Source organism: Berghia stephanieae, chromosome 9, assembly GCF_034508935.2.
Source record: "Berghia stephanieae isolate SIO BIC M18660-M18661 chromosome 9, UCSD_Bste_1.3, whole genome shotgun sequence".
Taxonomy (NCBI): Eukaryota; Metazoa; Mollusca; class Gastropoda; order Nudibranchia; family Aeolidiidae; genus Berghia; species Berghia stephanieae.
Genome location: NC_088368.1, coordinates 15,317,359 through 15,338,900, shown reverse-complemented (window position 1 = coordinate 15,338,900; position 21,542 = coordinate 15,317,359). Strand labels below are relative to the sequence as shown.

At 36.4% G+C, this 21,542-nt stretch overlaps 1 protein-coding gene across 1 annotated transcript in view; it reads right to left on the bottom strand.

Moving 5' to 3' along the window:
* LOC144979145 (uncharacterized) overlaps positions 1-21,542 on the bottom strand; it is a 139,645-nt gene that overhangs the window by 89,418 nt on the left and 28,685 nt on the right. The window contains exons 9-15 of the mRNA XM_078925747.1: positions 18,421-18,516; positions 13,836-13,962; positions 13,002-13,039; positions 9,901-10,002; positions 7,798-7,959; positions 4,182-4,372; positions 873-928 (exon numbers count right to left, since the gene is read on the bottom strand). Coding sequence (XP_078781873.1) covers positions 873-928; positions 4,182-4,372; positions 7,798-7,959; positions 9,901-10,002; positions 13,002-13,039; positions 13,836-13,962; positions 18,421-18,516 — 772 coding nt within the window. The remainder of the gene's footprint in view (positions 1-872; positions 929-4,181; positions 4,373-7,797; positions 7,960-9,900; positions 10,003-13,001; positions 13,040-13,835; positions 13,963-18,420; positions 18,517-21,542) is intronic.

The window sequence follows — 21,542 nt, the reverse complement described above, 5'->3', positions numbered from 1 at the left end:
GCATGGTTTCCCTCAGGATATACAAAAACGTTTGAGGAAATCCTTGGTTTAATTTTAATTCTTAAGTGCTGTTTTTAAAATTCTATCTCAACAGGATTTCAATTCATTACAATCATGAAATCATTTTTTTAATAAAATTAATTAGCCTATATATATAGCCGAATATCCACTAGGTGTGCTCAAAGTGCTTTATAATAAGTCTAAGCCAGCAATAACACTTAACCTGTAGGACAAAACTTCATGCATTTAACACGCTATTGTATTTTTTTCAACTGAGACAAGACTGTTATCATTTAGCCACTCATACTGCACCTGAGTATAGTGAGAGAATGTGGGCAAAGCACCTTCTCGAGGAATAAACTTTATACCACCCACAGCAGGACTCAAACAGGGGACCTAACAGGTCCTAACGTCAATGTCATATCAACAGACTTCCAAGTCAAACTAACTTTAAGCAGCAAAAAATTAAATTTTAATAATTGTTTGTTGAATGGTTTGTTCTGTTAGATTTACTGAAAAAGAGCTTTAAAATCAAAAGGCATCCAATCCAAAAAGTAGATTAGCGGACCATTTCGACAATAGCAGCAAAGTTCATGTTATACTATAGAAGCTATGATAAACTCCAGCTTTATGCTTATGGCTCTGAAAGATTATTATTCATTCTTCTCTTCCCGTAATTTGATAGCTGTTTAAAAAATAAACTGCAAAATTTAGGAAATTTTAAACGTCAAAAAACTTCATCAGCTTTAGGACATATTTGAGATGAAAATTAGGTTATTTTAAATAATATATCTTAAATATATCTTAGCAAGATGGATTTAAAAGGTGGTGTACGTATATAGTTTTGGTGTTAAATTTACCATGACACTCACTTTGGCCTTCAAGATATTTGCAGATAGACTCAGCACCTTCACAAGTCCAGTTAAACCTACATTGAAAATAAGGATCAATATTCAATTGCACAGCAGGATGCTAAAACTGATCCTCTATTACAAAGGTCCTCTCGTATTACAAGGCAGAAAAAAAGAAACACAGCATGTACCATATGTTCGGAAAGATTTTCTTAAAGACTTTTCATTGAGCTTAAATGAAATTCCTGTCCAAAAAAAAAAAAATTATTGAAGTGAAGTCTTTCAGTCATCTAATAAGCTACAAGAAAAGTATTCTCAAGGCAGAAATGTCCGATAAATAATCTTGATAATCTCAAAACCTGACAGCACAAATGACTCATTAAAACAGGTTCCAATATAGACGTCATTTTTGTGGGAGAAACAAAACTATATATTTTGTCTCACATGAGTGATGATGGAAATTCAATAGGTATTTTCCATACCTTACGATGAAAGCAGTCGTCTGTTAAAATTGTGGACAACGAAATTATTTCCACTGCCGAGTAATGACACTTCACACCTATTTGCCAAAAGACCTAATCCACCCGGACACTCACCTCACCTGACACCGAACAATGCAAATAGGTTTTTACAGCTGGAAAGACGCACATCCCCAACCACCCCACACAGTATCGAGACAAAGACTGCCCGAGAGTCAAGGAGAGGTTCGCTTGAATATATTTAACCACGTACATTGAACTGAATCAATCTTTTCAAAAATTAACCTTCCAAGGAAAGGACTCTGCCTTTTATTCTATTAAGTTGTATATCATTCAAAAAGGGGTGATTTAATTTTTTTAAATTCTTCCTGATCTACAGACAATGTATCCACATTATCTGCCCACTCTTCCTAAACCATATGATAGTATTATTATGACTTTGATATGTAATATATCATTGTGACTTGGATATATGTAATTTGATCATACATTACAATATCAATGTTTTATCTAGACCAGTGTGGTCTTTTAAAGTTCATGAGGCCGGCGAAACTATCATTTATTTACCTCATGCCTTCCTAGCCATTATGGGAGCTAGAATTATTTTTTTTTACTTTAAATATTTATGAATCTATACTTATAATGCTCACGCAGTATATTATTGTACTATAATATTAATAGGCTTGTTTACTGTTACTGTTTGTACCAGTTGAACCAGTGTGTTAATCTGACTTTAGACTAGTGTTGAACCAAACATTATCCTTATCATAAGATTAGGACTTCATTACAATTAAAATGTATACGTATAATGTATACGTATTTATCAAAATGTAACACTGTCTGAGAGCACACAATTCCCTAAGACAGACCATGGAAGTTTAACACTGAGAAATCTGATGCCAGGCATATATTTATCATATCAAACCAGATTTCAATCCCTTCCTAGGCTGGAATATGAAGAGGAAATTAGGCCTGATATCCTTACATCTCCCTACACTAAGACCAGAGAGATGGCCATACCGGCTTAGAACCTCAGCTTCTTCAAGATAAGTTTTTTGCATAAATAAATAAATACTGTAGCTATGTTTAAGTGCTCAATGATGTCATAAAACAAAAATCTGTAAATACATACATTAATACTTATAAAACAGAAAAAATCAGTTAACATGTATTGTCAAATATAAGTAGGACTGGATTTGTTTTTTTCTTCTTATTCATTAATCATTTTATTGGGAAGGTTATATACTTGCGATTAAAAGAAATTTATACACATTTAAAATCGTCATTACTTTTTTATCCATTGGCGTAGGCTAATGGTTTTCCACTGAGTTGTTTACCATTAGCCTTTCTGTGTACCGATAGTTGATGTTTTTGTTTTTGAGCTGAAATTCGCTCACCACGTCGCGCTGTGCTAAAATGACCTTTTAGCCCCTTACTCTGGACAGGAAGTGCGTAGATTAATTTTTTTGCCATCCGTGTCTTCTTGAAACATTTTCAAGGCAGGAAAACACAATGCAAAATACCATCCATTAATCTACACGATGTCACGACTTAATTAAGAACAACATGCACGTGCTATTGGTCCTCTTCAAGCTGGAAAAACTGTGATCAATGTCACAAGAATGCTGAATATCACAAGGAGAACTGTATATTCGTTAGTCCCTTACCATTTGTGTCATTTCAAATCGATCCACTGTATATTCATTAGTCCCTTACCGTTTGTGCCATTTCAAATTGATCCACAAACAAATTTCAGGTCAAAAACAAAAACATCAACTATCGGTACACAGAAAGGCCAATGGTAAACATCTCAGTTTAAAATCATTAGCCTACGCCAATGAATAAAAAAGTAATGACGATTTTAAACGTGTATACTTTCTTTTGATTGCAAGTATATTCTTAGTTATACGAGTCATTAATTGTGGCTGTTTATCATTATCATATATTATGTAACAGGGAAATCATAGGCCTTGCAGACCTCTATTATATATAAAGCTAAATTAATAGGGAATTCTACAGGTGTAGCACTAATTTTTTTTTTATTAAATAAAATTCTATCTCCACCTTAAACCACACATTACAACATGTCGAGAAAATGTTTCAGAACAGTTATACAAAAGCCTCAACATTATCAAAAAAATTTACAATAAAATATTAGAAGAAAAATCAATAAGAAAGGCTGTTGATTGTGGTACTGATGATGATGATGATGATGATGATGATGGTGGCGGTGGTGGTGGTGGTGGTGGTGTAGTGGTTGTATGATGATTATGATCACGAATAATAATGATGATATGGTCTTGTGGTATGACACTCGCTTTCGGATCGGAAGGTCCTGGGTTTGAGCCTCGCTCGGCACATAGTTGAGTCCTTGGAAAAGGCTCTTAACTCACATTTTCTCACCACACTCAGGTGTAAAATAAGTACCTGGTCATTAATAGCGTTGTCTCTGTTCAAAAAGAAATGTAATATCGTCTAACAGTCGTCATGTCCTGCCCTAAATGTTAAATGTTGCTGTTGATCAGGGACCCCCTTGTAAAGCGCTTTGAGCACGTTTAGTGGATATTGCACTATAAAAAAGCTCAATGATGAATAGGATATCAATGTCCTAAAGAACCTCTGATTTACAATCGATTCCAGTAAAATGCAAGCCAAACTATAAACCATCTATTCACCGCACATTCATGTTTTGACAGAGAATAATATATTGGTGTTTAACACTTTGCTCAAAATTATTTGTTAGGGTATAATCATTCATGATAATTCTTATATCTTTCCATCTTGGCTGGACAGTTCTTGGCAAGAGGAAAAACTGATTTTTGCTACCACCGTGAAGACCACAAAAGCAAACCTGAAGTAAGAAAGATTATTCCCTTTAAAGCCAGATTCTGGGGTGAGGTGAGGACTGAAAACACCTTGAACATCCATGACAAAGTCCTTCTTTGGTGACCAAGGCAGCTCGTCAGCAAAAGGAACCACGTTGGTGGTTAGGATAAGTGGTCTTCCTTCAAGATTCTCAACTGGTAATACCCTGAGGTAAGTCTGCAGTTTAAAAATGTAAAAAATATAGGAAAAACCATATCATCTCTAACAACTGTATTAATAATAATAATATATCTTTATTGTCCCCAAAAAAGTGGCAATTTGTCATTTGGTTACACATTTATAACAATACAATATTGACATAGACACACTCACACAAGATGCACACTAGTAACATAGTAATTATCATTAAAAAAAAACTTTAAAAAACCCGGCATCAACAACAACAACATCATCATCATCATCATCGTCATGTTGATAGACTTGATAAGCTCAAAGTCCTATTTAGATATTAAAAATTGAATTTAAAGTCAAATTTATTAAACTTGTATTGCGTTTATATTTTTAATTAAGGAAGATGGGTATGGATTCTTAAAGTGACAAAAATTAAAATTTCATATCTTTTTATCTTTTAAATTCTCATTTAGCTTTTGGCTCACACTGACATATCACAATTTTGAGGTTGTGGGCCGTATTCAATATATCACAGAATGGCTGGGACAACATTAGGAGAAAAAAAAATCATGATCATGAGAGCCATATCTGCAACAAATATACCAACAAGGAACGAGAGAGGGACAGGAGGGGGGGGGGGGGGGGGGGGGGGGGGGGAAATGCTAACATTTTCATTTTGTTATACTTATTACAATATTAGCGCAGTGATAGGGAAGTCCCTTCCCCTTGTGCTCAGTGGAAAATCGGGATAATATAACACTTCATCACCGACATCGTCCCCTATTCAGTACTTTTCACTCACTCAGCTATTTCCATGACCAGATGTTGCATAATTGTCATGCTCAAGCTGTCCTGTGTGACCAAGTGTCCAAACCATGAAAGTTTCCTTTTTTGAACAATTGCAAGCAGTGGTTCCTGTCTTACCACCAGCTTTTCCCATAGAATTAAACGAATGAGAATACGTGCGGAGCCTAAAAAGTGTCCACCAATGAAAGCATTCAGCGCCATTATATCATGGGCTGGGAATGTATGCATTACCATTCATTCGGTCTCTATGTCAACATAACGACACAAGAAAAACAACAAACAATATCAAAATCCACAATAAAATGGTTCAGAACTGTTGCGTATATTTATGCTTCAATAAAGCTGTCAAAAAATGAAGTTAGAGAATGTATGTAATCGTATATTATAATAACCTATAATGTGTTTTCCAATCATCACTGTCACTACTACTACAACCACCATTACCACTTCATCACTACCACAACTACAACAACAACCACCACCACTATATCATTATCACTACCACTACACCACCACTACATCATCATCACTACTACAACCACCACCACTCCATCATCAGCACTACCACTACTACTGCACCATCACTACCACCACTTTTACAACAACCACCACATCATCATCATCACTACCTCTACTACTACAACCACCAACCACAATATAATCACTACCACTACAACTATACCACCACCAGCACATCATCATCACTACCACTACTACTACAAACACCACAACCACATCGTCATCACTACCACTACTACCGCAACCACCACTATTACAACAATCACCACCACATCAGCATCACTACCCCTACTACTACAACCACCACCACAATATCATGACTACCACTACTACTACAACCACCAGCACCACATCATTTCACTACCACTACAACTATACCACCACCAGCACATCATCATCACTACCTCTACTACTACAACCACCACAACCACATCGTCATCACTACCACTACTACTGCAACCACCACCACCACCATATCATCATCATTATTACTACTACTACTACTACTACTACTACTACTACTACTACTACTACTACTACTACTACAACCACCATCACCATATCATTACCATTACCACTACTACTACAACCACCACAACCACACCGTCATCACGACCACTACTACTGCAACCACCAGCACATCATCATCACTATCACTACTACTACAACTACAACCACCACCACATCATCATCACTACCACTACTACTACTACAACTATCACCACCACCACCACCACATCATCATCACTATCACTACTACAACTACAATCACCACCACCACATCATCATCAACACCACTACTACTACAATCACCAACACCACATCATCCTCACTACCACCAGTACTACAATCACTACCATTAGGTTTTGGAGCTTTACTTCTTTTGAAATAAGGAAACTTTGGAATTGTATTTGGCATTGTGTTTATATTTATATATCATAATATAATTCTAATCAGTTATCTATTTAGAACTAGATACTATACAATATGTACGCCAAATACCATTCCAATTCTTTTTTCTTGTGTGCGGGAATTCCTCTTTCGGCATTGAAATTCCTACGAGTGGTGTCTGAAATTCCTGTGAGCCAAATTTAAAGTTGGCGTCTCTTTGCTATGATGATGCAGTGAGTGTGAGAGAGTCATCACTACACACATAAACAACAGAAACAATTTAAAAACATAACTATGACACGCAACCACTCACACCCGAGGCTATACTATTTATCCTTTTCTCTATATAGAACAGGACAAGACAAACAAGAGCTTGACTCTCTCTACACTTAGCATTGATGTTTGTCGTCTGACGAGTTCAACTCTCGGTCGACCTGTCAATATTCCTTTTTGCCTAGGACGTAATCATTAATAGAATGTTGTGTGGTTTTGACCGTGAAGAAAACCTTAAGAAGTCACATTTATATTATTTTAGAGACATCGTTTTGAATAATTTTGAGTTAAACGAGCGAGCAGGAAGTTATTTTCTTAGATTTCATGAACTGCCGATCAGCGCTTGTTTACTATAGTAATGCGATTCCCAGCCCATGTCTCAATAGCGGATTTTTTTCTCATCGAGGCCGCTGGTTGGCTAGCCAATAAGAGCACCGTATGGTTTCCATTGGGTAAATTCCTTGGCTTTTCCACATCTTCAAGAACTTCCTTGTTTTTTTTGATGATCTAGGTATGACCCACGAAGGATCTCCAAGTCTTGTTCTCAAATACATGGATTCACCTGTTTAGTTCATTGTCAAGGCCTCACAAACATAAAGTAACATTGTTAGAACAAGTGACTTGCATAATCTGATTTTTGAATAAAAGCTCATCTGACTTTTCCAGACCTTGTTGAGGCAAGCCATTTTCACATTGCCATGACTATCCTTGATTTGACTTCCTTTGTACTCATTCCATCCTATGTAGGCAATACTCCAGGATATTTAAATAATACAACAAAAAAAACCAACTTCACCAATTCAACCTTTTACATGCACAAATTAGTATTCTCACACCTTATCTTACCATCTTCACAGAGAGAGAGCAGTAACATATTACAATCCCCGATTTTGTTGGGCACTAAGTATTTAGTGAACTTTGGTGTCAGATGATATTTTAAACATACAAAATTTATCAATTGAGACATCTAAGTAGCTTACATCTAATTTTCTTGTTATTATAGGATTTGTATTTAGCGAAGGAACAGTGGCAGAAATTATAATCTCTCCAATGGGTAACGCTGGTATGTGAAATGTCTCTCCTATGTAAGAAAAACCTGCTGGGCGGAAGGAGTACATGGCTAAGAAAGCACTGACATCAACCTGAAATTAAAGAAAATCTTGTCATAGCACATGCGCAGTAAGAGTAATAATGATAGTAGGACAATTTTTACATTCAGTTACTCTATTTAATCAATTTACACACCCCACGGAATTTGAATAAATGTGAATCACTGGCTCAAAACGGTATTATGCCAGGGTGATTTGGATGCTCTAAAAGTTTAATTTACACCATAATGTGACATAATATTCACTTGTAAAGATGTGTGGAATAAGATTAAAAACTTAGGCTCCTCGAAATCCTCTGGCCCTGATGGGATACACCCATGTGTACTAAAAGAACTGGCAGAACAGCTAGCAGAACCTTTAGCAGAGTTGTTCAACAAGTCACTTAGTGAAGGGAAGCTGCCCGCATCTGAAAGGATGCAAATGTAGCTCCACTTTTTAAAAAGGGTGAGAAGAGCAAAGCAAGTAACTATCGTCCGGTGTCATTAACGTGTGTGATTTGAAAAATAATGGAATCCTTGATTCAGTTTTATATCAAAACGCTCATGTACCACTAATTTGTTAGCTGCTCTAGACTATTGGACGAGGAATTTGGACAGTGGTATCCCTGTTGATGCTGTGTACCTTGATTTTGCCAAAGCATTTGACAGTGTTCCACATCAACGCCTCATAAAGAAACTTGGATCATATGGCATCAGTTCATGTTTGCTGGCTTGGATGTCAGATTTCCTGATTGGGAGAAGACAGCGTGTTAGGGTGAACGGCAGTTTTTCAGACTGGGCACCAGTATCGAGTGGTGTTCTGCCTTGGTCCAATTTTGTTTGTAATCTTTATTAACGATCGTCCAGAGATTGTGAACTCTCTGTGCCAAATGTATGCAGATGACACTAAGGTGTTCTCTAGAGAAGACAAGGAAGAGTTCATAACTCAGCTCCAAAGTGATCCTGACAGCTTGGTACAGTGGGCTGATACACGACAGCTTAGGTTTAATTCAGACAAGTGCCATGTCTTGCACTTGGGATATAGAAACCCGCACCATCAGTACATAATGAGAAAATATGACTCTAGTGAGACTGTCATACTTCAGCCTACTGAAGAGGAAAATGATTTAGGTGTGTTAGTTAATAAGGAACTGAAGTTCTCTCAGCATAAAGAAACCCAAGTAAATAAAGCAAACAGGATTGTTGGCCTCATTAGGAGGTCGTTCACTCATCTTGATAAAGATAACATGAGACAATTGTTCACTGCACTTGTACGTCCCCACTTGGAATTTGGCAATGTAGCATAGGCTCCACGACTGCAGAAAGACAAAGACCTCATAGAAAGTGTTCTAAGACGTGCAACTAGGGTTGTTCCTGGATTCAAAGATCTAGAATACACAGAAAGACTGAAAAAGATACGAATACCGAGCATCGGTATAGGAGAGATAGAGGAGACCCTATCGAAGTGTTCAAATACACACATAATCTATACTCTGTAAACATGAGCCTTCTCAATCTTGATTCCACCAGCACCACCAGAGGACATAGATTCAAACTCTCCAAGGGAAGGTGTTCTCTAAACCTTAGGCAGAACTTCTCAGTTCGGGTAGTTGACAAATGGAACACCGCTTGCCTGCAACAGTTGTCGACGCCCCTTCATTGCAGACAACAGTCAACAAATTATGAAAAATTAATATTACCTTCAAAATCAAGTTATGAGAAATATTTTACATAAAAATTATATTTTATTCCCAAGTGAATTAATTCTTCACTCAATAGTCAATCCATTATTTCCTTGCAACTGTATATTTGATTTTTTAAGTGGTATCATAATATGGGTTTTCTGGTTCATGCAAGAGGTTTGATCTTTAGTTGTTTCAAGAAGGAAAAAGAAATATTATTTTTCACTTTGTATTTCTTTCTTTTTGCTAATTAGCATCTATACATATTGATTGCCAAATTAAGAGCAGGAGAGCATGATATTGTTACTAGATACCTTGGATACAGAACGCAAGTCAAAACATCCCAGACCATAATTAATCCGTTGTAGAGATCTTCTAACTTCCCATTTTGTATGACTGGATGGACATTTTGTTATCTGAAAATAGAAATGCAAGAGTTGAATTTTTTTATTTTAAAAAAAAAATATTTTATCTTATTCAATGTCTTCCAAAAGTTGGGCTCATTTCAAATGATGACTTGGCTTCCTCCATTACCTTTCATCTTCACCAACTCAGCCATACTGCATAATACTTTCAGGGCATACATATTTTTTAATTTATGCAAGGAAATAATAAATTAAACTTATTCTTACGGTAACAGCTAAATTGATTGAAGTAAAGCTATTTGATAGGTGTTTCTGATAGTTTAATTGAATAACCTTTACTGCCACTTGTGGGTCTTTTACTTATAGGCCCACCACCATTCATATTCAATTACTGTGTCTTTGAATAATGTTCTGTGTTGTTATACAATTTCCATAAATGTAGTATTTTATAAGAATATTGTTCACAACCCTGTGAAATTTGCGAGCTCATTCAATCGTGGGGTCTGTTTGACCTACAATTGAAACTTACCTCATTTGCCACTTGTGTGGCCTCTCTGACCTGCTGACTTGCAAAGAGTGATTATATTTCGCTTGATCACTACAGGCAGTATCATTCCGATCCAATAGGAAATAAAGAGAGAGGTCGTGGTTACGTAATTCTGACCTTTGCAGAGACAACATGCTTTTATTATTTTATAGTTTTATCTTATTCTGCTCAGTTACAAATTTCTTGTGTTTTATCGATATCTACCACTACCTCAATTGTGTTCTATGTTATGCGTTGCTGTTGGTCAGGGACCCTTTGTAAAGTGCTTTGAGCATGTGTAGTGGATATTGCGCCTTATAAAAGCTCACATTTTTTGTTGTTTTTTGGGGGGTATTTTAACACTGCAAACATTGTATTTTGGCTGGGTTTTTTCACTGACTTATAATGGACGAGTGTGTTAAGTATACCATCATATAGGGGAGAAAAGTGAAAGGCCAGAATTGGAATTCAACTACAAGGGATGCCGTCATTGGATGCTTGCTGGATACGAGCTCCTGGAAGGAGAGCATGACGGATCTCAAGACCCTGTTTGACGTTGTGGAGGGATTACCCCTATTTGTAATTTGGATTTGTTAGTCTCTATCAGGGACATATGGGACAAGTTCCATTTTGTTCTCTGGATGCACTAAATTACAGGAGAAGCCCTGACCATAGGAAAGCAATTCGTCTTTTCGTGGACATTGCCTGCTTCTCCAGTGCATACCATCAGAGCTGATTGAAATATTTTGGACTAATACAAAAACTGTCAGGACAATCGTAATCACCCTCTGCTATTCATCTGCCAAACACGCCTCACCAGTCGGGATAAGATCCTGCAGTGCCAAAAAGATTGACCCTGATCTACATGGCACCTGCAGGATCATTACAGGTAACATGTAACTGACTGCAGTTCCAGTCCTCCATCGGCTGGCTGGCATTGCACCTCCCCACATTCGAAGAGCCACTACTTCCAAAGCCCAAAGCCCATAAATTTAAACAGGAAATGGATCCAAGGCAAGCCCTCCATGACCACAACCCAATGACAAGTAGACTGAAGTCAAGAAAGAGCTTCATGATGGACGAAAGCATCAACCCTGACCATGCAGCTGTATACAGACTTTCCACATGGCAGGAGTGGGACAATCATGTAAATGAAGCCACTGAAGATCCGAGAGAACTGCCCTACGGAGCTGAGCTCCCTAGAAATGAATGGGTAGCACTGAACAGCAAAACTTGGGAGGACAGCTGGAGGCATGAAAAATTAGGGACTGGCTGAGACTGCTAGATTGTTTACATGTGGATGCTCAGAGCAGATGATGGAGCACAGCCTTAGAGAATGCCAGGGCGGACCCAGCTGCACTGATCACGGCCTAAGAGTCTGCTCCACAGATGCTGTGGAGTGGGTTCAGTGTTGGAGCAACAAGCTATGATGATGACTTAAAAAAAATTAATTAAAAGACATTTTTGCTGAAGGTCTTCAAGGAGAAAAACCATCTCTCAGAAAGCACCACCCTTTTAGCTACCAGACAAAAAAAAATCTGAAAGTCAACCTCATCAGCACAACACCTCCAAACCTGCTGCAAAACCCAATATTGTGACTTTATAATCAGACAAAATAAGGTGTTGACATAAATTAAAGTACAAATATAAACATGAGAGCTTTACAAAAAGAACAAAATACCAAAAATGGAGCCTTAGCTCAAATCTTTCTTCAGCCAATTAATAATAAAAACAGTAAAAACACAACTATATCAGAAAGTAAGTGATTTTAAGTGATGTGTTAATCTTTATTCTGTTTTTGTTATTGGCTGAAGGCTTTTGAGTCTGAAACGTTGTGTTTGGAATTTTGCTCATTTTTTGAAGCTGTTATATTCATAGTTGTGCATCACTTTATACATTCCACAGATTCTAGGAACTTAGTAATCACTGTAGTTATAAATCTCTTTTTCTAGGTTACTGGGTCAAAAAGGCCACATGATTGGCAAATAGTATGAATAATAGCGAGTTGGAGTAAAGGTTAAGTTCTCAGCTAATTGGATTCAATAGTCTGATGTCACGTCGCCCAGCAATGGCGGCCATCATGGTTCTAATCAAAGAAAATCGGTACTTTTTATTTTTCATGCTGGCTAGAACTTTTTATATGTCTTGTGATCAGAATATGTAAAAGTCAAAACATAATCAGATTTATGATGTTTTTTTTCCTCTGGATACGCTTTTAAGCTCGTCGGAGAAATATTTCATAAGGGCGTCCGCCATTGTTCTGATAGTATAGAGCCAGTTACTAAGTTACCATGTGTCATTACGAGGGAAGTGACGTTACGACTGTTGAAACGTATTGGCAAGGCAATAAGTTTTAATCCCTAGTACAGTCAAAGCTTCATCTAACACCTTTCAGCAACAAAAAATGATTGGATAGTTGGGTCTTTTATATGTAGGTAAAAGTATTTAAAATAGTTATCAATATAGACTCTGGCTCCACCAGCCTTGTCAATTTTGCAGGCAAATAATCAATGGGATTGCTTACCTGCCACATAGTTTCATTATCATTAGTGACGACATTATCTGTAAGAAATCAATGAAAAAATTGATATTTGCAATAGTTTAAGATATGGAAAAAGATCAACTCTTAAGTCACAATGCATTAGGAAAATTGCCTGCAAATCCAGGAAACGTGGACAAAGGTTCGTTTTAAGTAAATGATAGGAAATTTAATTGTAAAAGAATCCAGGTGAAGATTAAATGTCTACTTTAAATTTTCAAGGGTAATTCATCCAAAACGAGAAACTACATATCAGCAAGCGAAGCAGTGAGCTAATAATGAAAACTGATCGATAGTGTATCAGATACTTAATCATTTGGTAGGTGTCAATGTTAATGATTTCTTTTATATTCTTAATAATATAATGTTTATTTGTTTAGTCTATTTTTTTAAACCTTAAAATAAATATTTCAAAAGCATTTATTTTGGTATTTGTTTGATACCACTGTGAAGCTTTGATTGAAATATTTTGAAGAAAACCTGGTAAATGCAACAGAAATGTGATCTTATCATCTTTAAAAGAAATATGTTATCAAAAAAAACTCTCTCTCTCTCTCTCTCTCTCTCTCTCTCTCTCTCTCTCTCTCTCTCTCTCTCTCTCTCTCTCTCTCTCTCTCTCTCTCTCTCTCTCTCTCTCTCTCTCTCTCTCTCATTTCTTTTATTTTCAAATACATGTTCAAAGCTTTTAATGTAAGGATATTCATGATTTTTGTTTTGGTGACTGACAAGGTTTGAAGACTGCGTTTTTCAGAGAAAAAATAATTTGAGAATATAGGTAAAAATAAAATAATTAATATTTTTAAAAACAAAACAATGTACCTGGAGAGTTTTGTATGTGCTGTAGTCTACACTGTTCATTAATGTTTGTTACAGCTTTGACTTCCAGAGACAATTCATCCCAAAGTGATCCATTGATATATAATGATAAACTAAATAAGCCTTCCTCCTAAAAACAATAGAAAACAGAAATATAAACCAATTAAAAATGTATTTCCTGATTGAATACAAGTAGAATTAAAGTCTGCTCCAAGTCCCGTGTGCACAGAATATCGGGGGGGGGGGGGGGGGGGGGGGGCTTTGAAGTAATAATGTGAAATATCATTGAATCTAAACTTCTTTAACACTAAACCGATTCCATGTTTTGAACAGTTCAAAGTTACTACAAGAGATGTATAATCAAGATGATTATGACCTCACCCCTCTGAGTTCCTGGTTGTGTACCATATTGTATTCGCCACATGCCATGAAAACGAATTCCCCGCTTCCCTTCTCTGGAGATATACTTGTAAATTTTCCTCATTGTGACAAATTTGCATGGTTAATCTTTATTGTTTGTTGTGATGTAGCTTTGTTTGTGCGCTTCGCTTTGTTATTATTTTCAACGCTTTGTTATGCTATGTCTGCTTTATCTGTTTTCGTAACTGTTTGCTTTTCTGCTTGTGTTGCAGATCATCATGATTCTCGTCGTACCTCTTTTGAATGTTGAATAAAGCCTAGACTTAGGTTTAAACTAAAGACAGACTCTTTTAAACTCACTTCATTGTTATCAATTTTTATGAATGTAGAAATCACAACAGCAAGCTACGCCTCTGGCTTTCAACTATTAATCATAACAATTGTTTATGTCAAATGTGTACAAATTGTACAATTTTCTTTGTCATTTTTAACCCATGGAGGCAATGTTAGTGAGTAATGCACATAGATCTTGTGAAAAGTAAACCCCTGGTCAAGCCTGTGGCATGTTCAGTGATCGTAATCACAACAGAATTCACTGTGCATAATATTGTTAATGTAAAACATTCAAATGTTCACTCATCCCAGACCCTTAGTTTTTTATATACTATAAAGAAGAAAAATCCCAAAGTATCGAACTGTAACCGATGGAAAAAATCGGCTTAACGTCACTAACAATTCTAGTGTTCGAGCCAATTATCATTAAAATCCATCAGAAGGTTGTGAAGAGATTCACGTCAACGCATGCGCACGGGTAGTGGAATGGACTATAGATTATCATTTGTACAAGTGAAGATGATATAAAAGGGAATTGTTGAGGAGATTGTAGATTCTCCTGATTTTGCTTATAAATGGTAAACCAAAACAACTAAAATTGTTCAGGGCTTTTTCACAATAAACTTTTGTCAGCAAGACTGAATTTCTCACACTGACAAATTGATGGTGACGCAAAGTAAAATGAACATTCCAATAATTTTGTTTTGGACATTTTTCTCTCTAAAGTGGTGTGTTGAAAGGAGCAGAGAGCCTGAGGTAATCTGTACTCCGATAACAATATAAACTGAAACAGTGGCATCACAAATCACTTCTGGAAATGCAGGGATACATCAGGCATAGCAGTTTTACAAAAACCGGACAGAACGAAACTACTGACACCACAGAAAAAGCAAATATCCTTAACACACACTACAGTACACTCACAAAATAAAACACGACGTTGCTTTCTATAAATGGAAACAGCATTCCTCAAATGTTAAGAATAACCATTACCCAAACCGGCATAACCACACAGCTCCAGGGTCTAAATCCTTCCAAAGCAAGTAGTCCAGATCTGATACCAACCTCGAAGAATGCGCAAAAGAAATAGCTCCCTTTCCATGCATTATTTTCCAACAGTCACTCGACACAAGCAGTGTGCCCAAAGAAGGGAAAAATGCATTAGTCACTGCCATATATAAAAAAGGGAAACGAGATATTGCCACGAACTATAGACCAATGTCACTGACGTCTGTCACATGTAAAGTACTCGAGCACATTTTGTTTCATTCAATAATGGAGCACTATGAAAGACATACTGTGCTAGTCGATTATCAACATGGTTTCCGGAAACATAGATCTTGTGAAAGCCAGCTCGTAAACACCATAGAATAGGAAAGGCATTAGACAGCCAGCAGAAAACAAATAGATCTACTTGTTTTAGACTTTTCGAAGGCATTTGATAGTGTACCACATAGACGACTCCTCAGAAAACTGGAACACCATGAAATTAAACATCGACCCAAAGTCCCCTGAAAAGACCATTGATGAAGAAAACGACTCAAAACAGAAGGAACAAAAACTACTTTCTTGGCTTGAAGACTGGCTCTGCAACAGAACTCAGGAAGTAGTCTTGGATGGATATAGAAGTGAGAAGTGCAACATTTTACCGGAGTACATCAAGGAACTGTCCTTGGACCGCTCTGTTTTCTAACATTCATTAAAGACTTAGGAAAAAACATATCAACTCTTACCAAGCTCAAACTGTTTGCTGATGACAGCTTCTTATTCCGAGTCATTGAAACTCAGGACGAGGCAAACATATTACAGAATTATCTTGACTCACTTCGATCATGGACACAAACCTGGCAGATGAAATTCCATCCTGAGAAATGCTTTGTAATGTCAATAACAAACAAAAAACAACAAATTAATTATGACTACTAAATAAGCGGTCAGTTATTAACACATGTGGACACATTACCCTACTTGGGAATCCAACTAAACAAATCACTGAAATGGGATCAATATATTGATACTATTGTGGCAAAAGCAAATCGTACCCTTGACTTCCTGAGGCGGAACCTGTACCAGTGCCCCTCAAAGGTGAAAGAACAGGCATACAATGCTTTAGTCAGACCCATATTGGAATACGCGTGTACAGTGTGGTATCCTTATCAGCAAGGTCACATCAAGAAAATCGAACAAGTTCAAAGGGCAGCTTCAAGGTTTGTCACCAACAATTACTTGTGCAAACCAGGATGCGTTACTGAGGCCCTGAAACTGTTGCGGTGGAAAACACTGGAAAGTAGGCGGGAAAAAAAATGCCTCCAACTTCTACACAGAACAGTACATTCCAACAAAATAGCTGTAACTCTACCACAGTATTTCACAAAACAACACTGTACATCCACAAGAAATTATCAAAGCAGTAAGTTCACAACCCCAACAGACAGAACCAACAAATATAAAATGTTTCTTCCCAAGAACCATTAAGGAATGGAACACTCTCCTACCAGAAATCCTAGATATTACAAACAACAACAAATGTGGTCAACTATTAAACATTTATCTTTCAACTCAATAAAACAATACTGAAAGTCACCACATAATTGTATAAAATCTGCAGTGATGGGCAATCCGCCTTTTGCAGATAAAGACGTTGAGCTTGAACTTGAACAATGACATTAAGCATTGTGGTGCTAAGCCATGAATACATTTGAAAATTATTCAGGCCATCTTGAACTCAACTCTCCTCACGGCAGGCAACCAATGCAACTGTTTCAAAACAAATTTAAAAATCACATTCTTCATTGGCATCAACGTAACTTACTAGATCATCTACATTTGTTACATTTTTCTTAACATTTCCTTTTAGATAAAACTGTAAGAGCATATTTCAGGTTAAAGTAAAATCATATCTGGCCTTGAAAGAGTTAAGTTGTTCCTACACTGTGTTCTTAAGCCGTTTCCCTTTTTCTGCTTTGTTTTTTTTTTTTCTAATTCTGCGTTTTTACAGACCTGCCAAACCATACTACATTCTATTATTTCATAAAGTTAATGATGTAAACAAAATCCGCCCCCTCCCACCAAAAAAAGCATTTTATGAGCATTTATATAGCCCAATATGAACTAAAAGTGCTCAAAGCACTCAGAATCTATCAGTCTGGCATAGGGTCGGAATGAACTATATTAGGAAAATTTAGTTTATCGCTAAATAATCAGAATCAGGAACTTTCAGTTTTTATTTAAAACCAAAAGCTAGAGGTATCTAAATGAGGCAATAAAATGGAGAGAAAAGTAAAGCGAGTGAATGTGACTCATATAAAAGGGACAATACAAAGCAAACGTTTCCGCCCTTGGTCTTCCTTGGGTTACACACACAAAAACGCAGACACACACAAAAACGCAGATAATGACGAGAGAGAAAAAAAAAAACACATAAATTTTACATTTACATCATGAAGTCAAATTAAGACAGGAAAAAAAAAAGGGGGGGGGGTGGAGAGATCAAGAAAGAGCAAGGTGTGTGGGTGTGTGCGACGAAAGGAGAGAGTGAGGGGAGAGGGGCAGATAAAGAGACAAGGAGATGAAATAAGATAATCAATTGTAAATCAAAAACTGAAGGCTGGTGTACAGTAATGGTAGTGATGATGATATGGTGGTAGTGGTTGTAGTAGTAGTGATAGTGATGATGATGATGTGGTAGTGGTGGTTGTAGTAGTCGTGATAGTGATGATGATGTAACGGTGGTGGGTGTAGTAGTGGTAGTGATGGTGATATGGTTGTGGTAGTTGCAGTGTTGGTATTGATAATAATTATCATAGTAATACCCAGATTTCATCAGGCTCTAGTAGGCGCTTTACATTCTTAAATAAAGAAATTCAAAAGAGTGAGAGTAAAAATAAAGTCACACCTTGACAAGAAACCATATTTTTTTGGATCCAATGATATCCGTTTGCAAGTGTGACTTTCGAGGCTCAAACACACAATGGGCCTTCATATCAAATGTCTGAAATAGAAATGACAATAATGATAATAAATAATTAATAAAATTTATAGAGCATCAGTCTCCATTGAACTCCGCCTGAAAAACTATAATTAGTGTCAGTCTCTTGTCTTGTCTGTCCTCAGCCTGGATAAAGGAGGAAGGTTGTTTCGTAGCAAGCCCCCTTGATCTGCACCAATAGAAACTAAAACAACAAAAATATATATAAAATAAGCAAATAAATAATATATATGAATAAATCATTAATATTAATAATAATACTTATCATAATAATGCTAACAATAATAATACTGATAATAATAATAATAATAATAATAATAACAATAATAATAACAATAATAATAATAATAATAATAATAATAATAATAATAATAATAATAATAATAATAATAATAATTAAGGGGCGGTTAAGGTCTACTTATTAGGAAAATCCTTCAAAGATTTGATTTTGAGATTTTGGTGGAAAACGATATTTTATTATCTTAGAATTAATATTATTGAAGTCCAATTTCTTAAAATAGACTATAAAGTAAAGGCACGGAAAACACAGTCGAAAAGGGGTAGTAAGAAAAGTGTGAAAAACGGAAAGCTATTTAGCTATTTTCTCAACATGTCATTTTTCTAAGGGTATGGGATACTGTGTCAAACGTTTCTCAGAATCTATTCTATGAAATTGTCTGAAAATTTCCACAGTTATCACAGAGATAATGTATTATGTCACCATAGAGTGAATTTTTTTTATAAGGAATGTGTAATTTGAATTATAATCCAAAATGTAAATTCTTAACATCAATTTTGTGATAACATTTTGATTCTCAACTTTGTAATGTTCTAATAAAAATTCCATAAAAGCTAAAGCTGTAGGTGACACACTAGCGCTATGCTACAATGTTGATAAGAGAGAAGAATATGGAGGTCATTCCTTCATTAGTTTTTGTGGAACGTTTCCCACGAGATTGTTATATTTTTTTTATACCAGACTCCCAAATTAGGTCACAAAACGGGATCAACACAGATAATTTATATTTTTCACCAAACATGTTATTTTTAACCTATAATGACGATACAGAATTATCAATAACGCCCAATATAGGTAATTCATTTTTTTTAGAAAGACCCAATCCGCCCCTTATTTAATTAATTAATTAATTAATTAATAATAATAATAATAATAATAATAATAATAATAATAATAATAATAATAATAATAATAATAATAATAATAATAATAATGACAATAATAGGAATAATAATAATAATAATAATAATAATAATAATAATAATAATAATAATTTATTATCTATTATTGAGCTTTCATTTTTAAAATTGAGCTTTTATATAGTGCAATATCCACTAAATGTGCTCAAAGCGCTTTACAAGGGGTCCCTGGTCAACAGCAACATTTAACATGTAGGACGGGACATGCCGCCTGTAAGGCGATATTACAATTTTTTAGGACAAAGACAACGCTGTTAACGGTACTCATTTTACACCAGAGTACGGTGAGAGAATGTGAGTAAAGAGTCTTTTCCAAGGACTCAATTATGCGCCGATCGAGGCTCGAACCCAGGACCTTCCTATCCGAAAGCGAGTGTCATACCACTATACCACGTAGCCTCACAAATTATTATTATTATTATTATTATTATTATTATTATTATTATTATTATTATTATTATTATTATTATTATTATTATAGTATAAGACAGTAACAGTATAAATTATTAATAGTCGCATCCTTCCTTGTTTTATTACTGTCTTATTTCTTGTACCATTTCATTTCACCTCCGGTTCCTGTCGTGTTTAACTTCGGGGCCAATTAATTCAATATATTTGTCAGCGATATCGCACGTTGTTTTGGATTTTTGGTTCTTACTTTTCTCTAGTTCCCTCATACTCATAAAGCAGGTGATTTCCAAAGTGACTTGCAACTTAGGCACTTGCAACTTGAAGGAGTGAGCACTGGGCAGTAGGTGGGCAGTGAGCAGTGAGCAGTGGTGTTGGGTTATTCGATCGCTTTTACTCGATCGACATCCGAGCGCGAAGCCACGAGTCACCGTCCGATCTCAATTCCGGAAGAGCGAGTTGATAAAACGATCATTCGAGTTGACGAGTAGAGACGAGCTTGAGACGATCTTGAGACTTGAGACGAGCTTGAGACGATCTTGAGACTTGAGACGATCACGATCCGAGCGAGTTGAGGGGTAACGAGTAACGAATGTTTCGAATCATATCAAACGATCACAGTTTGCCATCCGATACCAATCGCCAACGTTTGCACACGGTAGTCTGTGGTTCTTCCACAGCCCTCATTTCTTGTCAGATGTTAGTGTGTCTGGGTGGCAGGGAAATTCGTGTAGGTGTATCACGCGTGTGTGACAAGACTTCATTAAACCTACTAAAGGTTGAATATCACACACACACACACACACACACACACACACACACACAGACAGACAGACAGACACTATGGCTATTTCTATGACACACACGCATCCATCTATCAATGAACACTACCCCACAGTAAAGTAAAACGTTAGCTTTGAATATGGAGTAATGTTTCAATGTTAGATGCCTGTGTAATTTGTTAGTTCCCATCATCATCATCATCATCATCATCATCATCATCATCATCATCATCATTAGGGGCAGCGTGGCTCAGCGGTTCGGTCTTTGGTTCGCACCCCAAAGGTACCGAGTTCGATCACCCGCCGCTGCACTGTGTGGCCTTGAGCAAGTCACCTCGTCCTAGCTCAATTTGCGGCGCTGCACTGTGGCTGACGCCTGGGTTATTCCAGTCTTCCCTTAGAATAGACCGTAGAGAAAAACCTCCCCTATGGGATGAATAACGGGAATTTTATTTATCATTATTTTTATAATTTATTTATCTTCACCATCATTATCAGCAGGAGCAGCAGCCCAGCATCATCATCACCTTAATAAAATAAATATCAACACATGTTAATGTAATCATCAATCAAAACAGCTCGCAGAATTCACAAATTGCTCCTAAAAGACCATACCTAGGA